Here is a 4,804-nt window from a genome sequence, read left to right on the forward strand (position 1 = left end):
TCACGAGTCGAAGAGGAAGTAGTCGTTCATATTCCATAGGTGTTCGGGGTCGCCGGTAGTTGTACACAGTCGTTATTGGACTTGACGGATCCGAGGTCTCCGGGCGTAGTGGTACTTGGCGATTTCGGAGACGGCGGAAGACGAACTTGGCGGTCCTCATTGACCTGGTACTTGGCGTTATTCCCTATTCGGTGGTCAAACTTGGCGTCTATAGCAACAGCAAGTGGAGGTGTATGACGCGGGGCGTGCACAGGAGCCAAAGGTCATCGGGGCCAAACAGAGGGCCTTGGCAGTCTTCGATGGAGGCAGCAGCAGGGTTCGAAGGAGGGGCTCCGAGAGCAAAACCCCAACAGAGAAGACAATAGGGGGCCTCGGATTGGAAGTTGCGTGGCCTATTGGTGGAGTTGCAGCAGAGCCGGGGCTTCCCAGACCAGGGGAGCAACGGAACAACGGCGGACGAGCTCCTCCTGGTGACGGCGACGGCGAGGATGACCTGCTGGTGCTGATCACCGGCGAGAGGATGGCGGGGGAGGAGCAAGGCGGCGGCCAACTCGGAGCTCGGGGACGAGGCGCCGCGGACGAGGCGGGGAACCAGCGGCCTGGTGGCACTCTGGCGCACTTGGCCGCAGGGACGTCCGGGTAGCAGCAAAGGAGCGGGCGTGACGAGGGAGGCGGGACGCGCGCAGCAGAGTAGCGGCAGTGCACGTCCATGGCTGAGGTTGGGCGGAGGAAGGAGAGGCCGGCGTGGTCGCGCGCATAGGGCGGCGCCCTGCTGGTGGTCGTCGGCGTGGCTCCATGGCCGAATGCCGAGGTCAGCGTCGAGGGGATCGGGCGTCTCCCTTGGAGGCACTGGGTGTATGCGTGTGGGAGATCGAGAGGCTGAGGAGGAGATCGAGCGGAGGGAGATGGGGATCAGGGTACTGGCGGCGCTGGAGGGAGATGGGATCGAGAGAAGAGCGAGGGGGTCGGACCTAGGGTTAGATAGGCGGCTGGGCTTAGGGGTGTGTTTGGTTGGGGAACCATCTGTCATGGAATGGAATGGTTCCATTCCAGAGGAATGGGTCCGTTCCATTCCTGTGTTTGGTAGGAGCAAAAGAGCGGAACGGGTTGGTTCCATTCCGCTGTTTGGTTGGAAGAACGGAATAAAAAATGGCATGATATAAATTCAAAATTTCGGCAGCATTTCATTTGTATTTTCAAGAAAGACAACATGACAATATATATGGACAATCTTAACATATAAATGACAGCACATATAACACAGGTTTCAACAACACATAAAACACAGGTTTCCCAAAAGCAATCAGAGTGCAATAGAGCCATACATGTCAAGTTCACATACTTGACAGCCACACATGTCAAGTTCACATACCAAATGTCCAAAAGCAATCAAAGTGCACTACATCCATACATGTCAAGTTCACATACTTGGAAACCATACAACCATATCGAATTTAGAAGTTCTTCTTGACATACCTACTCACCCAAACGGACTTGTTGATTTGGGTAAGTTTCATGAAGGCTCTTGCAGTCTTGGGGTTGTCCACAAGATGAGCATAGTAGTGGGCTAGGTGCTCTTCTTCAAAATCTGGCAATGTGGATAATACATCCCAAAGGTCATCGGGTATGTCATCATCATCTCCACTAAACTTCACAAGCGCTTCAGCCACAAGTTTGAACCCATCTTTGAGAGTGATAACTAGTGGATCCTCAACAACGTGCTTTATCTTAGCCTTCTTTTTGGGTGGTGCTTTGGGGTCAGAAGACTCACCAACATTTGGTGACGTGTTCACCTCACCATTCTCCTTGTCTTCGAGATCAATAGAAAGAAGATCATTGCCAGACCTAGCATTCTGCCCCTTGGCCCCCATTGTCCCATAAATGGAAGCCATGGCATGATAGTGTTCAATTGGTGTATTCAAGAAGGGGGCATCAGCTTTGTGGGTCTACAAACATTGTGCAAATTGATTAGCATAATGCAAACATAAATGGCATCAGATTTGTGGCGTGAGAAGCATACCATACAATGCCCTGCATAGTGCTCCTCGTTGAGCCTAATTGTGCAAGTGTCTTCATCCCATAGAGCTCCACTTAAATTCTTCAAGTTGGCTACCCTTCCCCATATCTTCCTCCACTTCTTGAGATGGTTTTTGACTTGATCTCCAGTGACAGAAAGCTTGAATTGCTCGTTCAAAACAGCAGCACATTGTCTATGATGCACATCCCTGAATCCACTTGAAGTTCTCTTCCCATCAGCAACAAGACCAGCCAAAAAAACAAAGCATGGTTTTCGTCATGGAATTGGTCCATACAATGATGCCAGCTCTACCGTCACCCATAGTGAAGAGTGCCTAAGGTTGAATAGCTCCTTATCATTTTGGACTGGATTGTTGCCCCACTCATTCAAATGGTACCTCACACCACGAAAAGGTGGTAGGAACCCGGGCTTGGCTCCATAACCGGCATCAACTAGGTAGAACTTCCCTAAAAAGGTGAAACAAATAATTGTGACAATGGTTTCTTGAGGCAAAGAACATATGGACAATTTCTATCTAAGCCATCTTCTTACCTGGTGGTACTTGTAAGCCTCTCTCACGTGTTAACGCATCAGCTAAAACGGTTGCATCGTGTGCTGACCCTTCCCGACCAGCCAATACATACGTGAAGCGGAGATCAAAATCTACCGCTGCCATCACATTTTGAGTTGTAAAGGCCTTCCTACCATGAAAAGAATGCTCCACATCTTTGGTAACACCTGCTCGCACATGTGTACCATCGATAGCTCCAATACAATCCTATATAGTGACAAGTAGTAAATACCATATCATATAGCCTACATACCTAAGGAATAGTTTTAGAAATTACCTTAAAGTATGGGTCAAACCGATGATTTCCTGCAATTTTTGTGGGAGTCTCCAATGATGGTGGCCGTATATAATCATTATGAAGCTCGCCTATGGCATGAAGAACCTTTCTAAAATAGATGCTGGTTGTGCCGTATGATCTACAAAAATTGGCTGACACAACCCTATTCCGAAGGTTATGCCCAATTGTATGCAAAAACATCGCCAATTGTTGCTCCACAGTAAGATGTGGACTGTCTTCTAGCAACTTGCGATCCCTCATTATGCGACACAAATTAAAAAACGCCGCTCTTTCAAACCTTAACATGTTTTTGCACAACACATCACTTTGCCATATTCTTTGGTTTAGATAATCAAATCTGACTCGATCTCTTTCATGCACTGGCCCATAGGTAATGCGTGGTCTTCTTTTCCTTATTACAGCCCAAACAATGACTGCCATTGTAGCTAGTGCAACAAAAACAGCAGCTCCCCTAACCATCTTTTTTCTTGTTCATCTTCTTGACCATCTACAAGTGATGCATACTATCAAAAATATGGCTACCAATGATACTTACATCAACATATATATTGCAAAGATACACTGGACAACATGTATTTTGCTAGGAATATACATGAGCAGCAGCAACATATACAAGAGGAAGTGATGATTGTTTTACCTTGAGAGTCAGGTGTTGTGTTGCGCCTCTGCTGCCGTTGTCAGCTCGTCGGAAGCCGCCGCCGCCCCGCTGGTAATCCTCTGCAAGCCGCCGCAACAAGATCCAGACCGACCTCCCTTGTGTTTTGCTGCAAATCGCGAGAGGAAAGAGAGGGTTAGCGGGCGGAGGGGAAGGGAGGAACCGGCCAGCGGGGAATGGAGGAATCGGCCGGCGGGGAAGGGAGGAACCGGCCGGCGCCGCTCAGATCGGTGGGGGAGAGAGAGAGGATGGGAGGCGGCGCACCTGGGAGGGCGAGGGGATAGGGCTGCTGCGAGTGCGAGGGTGAGCGGTTCCGCGTGGTCCGGCCGTTTTCGAGGTCTCACCACGTTCTGCATCTGGGCCGAATATTTGGTCCGTGGGAACGAGTGGGTTCCGGTCCATTTTCTAACCAAACGCGAAAACGAGGCCTGGGACTGGGTCAGACCCATGCCATTCCGGTCCATGACTCCAACCAAACACACCCTAGGAGGACATGGGTCGGCCTGTGCATAGGTTGCAGCTGGGCTAGGCTCTCTCTCTCTCTCTCTTTCTCCCTCATATTTTCTTTAGCAGAAAAGAAATAGAGAGAGGAAAAGAAAGATAGGGTTAGGGAAATATTTGCGCATGGGTCAATTTTCCCGGACTCACAAAAATGAGCTTGTTCCGAGAAAATAGGAATGGCCATGGTTGCAAGATTTAAATTCAAATGCATTTGAATTTAATTCAACTTGTTTGAACAACGAGTAGGAATCCGAAGTTTCCGAAAATGTTGAACATTTAGGAAGAGCCTCGATAAAATGATAAAAGAATATGAGGACAAGTCGGAGACCAAGAATTGAGATAACAAAGGCATTGAGATTTATTTGCAAGTGTGTCAAAGGTAATTCCACATCAATGGAAAATTTTATACTAGCTCCCTAATATTGGGAGGGTAAGTTAGCTGAGTTTTTTTAAAAGGGGTGCAAGATGACATGATGCAATGCACATGATGCAAAGATGAATGCAACGAACAAAACAAATCACACGACGAATCTCGGAATCCATAAGGCATCTGGAGCGCCGGTCTTGGGGCGTCACAACTCTCCTCCACTTACAAGAGATCTCGACCCGAGATCTAAGGATGGCACCGGAGAGAAATGGAAGAAGGAAGAGGTAAAACTAAGTTGCTTCTTTGACAAACGAGTGAAACTGATGGACCTTGAGAGGTTGAAAACTTGAAAGAAAGAACACAACAGAGTTGAACGAAATTGAGAGCACTCCGGT

The 4,804-nt window shown here is 48.4% G+C and overlaps 1 protein-coding gene across 1 annotated transcript; it reads right to left on the reverse strand.

Annotated features, from left to right (window-relative positions):
* Positions 1 to 1,256: 1,256 nt before the first annotated feature.
* Positions 1,257 to 3,767, reverse strand: LOC109764995 (uncharacterized). The gene is made up of 6 exons (XM_040386911.3): positions 3,524 to 3,767; positions 2,866 to 3,373; positions 2,570 to 2,795; positions 2,313 to 2,484; positions 2,021 to 2,234; positions 1,257 to 1,946 (listed from the first exon to the last, which is right to left on the reverse strand). The coding sequence occupies exons 2-6, from the start codon at positions 3,343 to 3,345 to the stop codon at positions 1,455 to 1,457; spliced, it is 1,584 nt and encodes a 527-aa protein (XP_040242845.1). The 5' UTR covers positions 3,346 to 3,373; positions 3,524 to 3,767; the 3' UTR covers positions 1,257 to 1,454.
* Positions 3,768 to 4,804: the final 1,037 nt, after the last annotated feature.

Source organism: Aegilops tauschii, chromosome 4, assembly GCF_002575655.3.
Source record: "Aegilops tauschii subsp. strangulata cultivar AL8/78 chromosome 4, Aet v6.0, whole genome shotgun sequence".
NCBI lineage: Eukaryota > Viridiplantae > Streptophyta > Magnoliopsida > Poales > Poaceae > Aegilops > Aegilops tauschii.

Bases quoted from the DNA above. Each gene is read 5' to 3' on its own strand.
- LOC109764995 (XM_040386911.3), bottom strand. From the start codon at position 3,345: ATGGTTAGGGGAGCTGCTGTTTTTGTTGCACTAGCTACAATGGCAGTC. The intron at 2,796-2,865 runs GTAATTTCTAAA...GTCACTATATAG, and splicing joins GGTTTGACCCATACTTTAAG to GATTGTATTGGAGCTATCGA. The intron at 1,947-2,020 runs GTATGCTTCTCA...CAATGTTTGTAG, and splicing joins ACTATGCAGGGCATTGTATG to ACCCACAAAGCTGATGCCCC.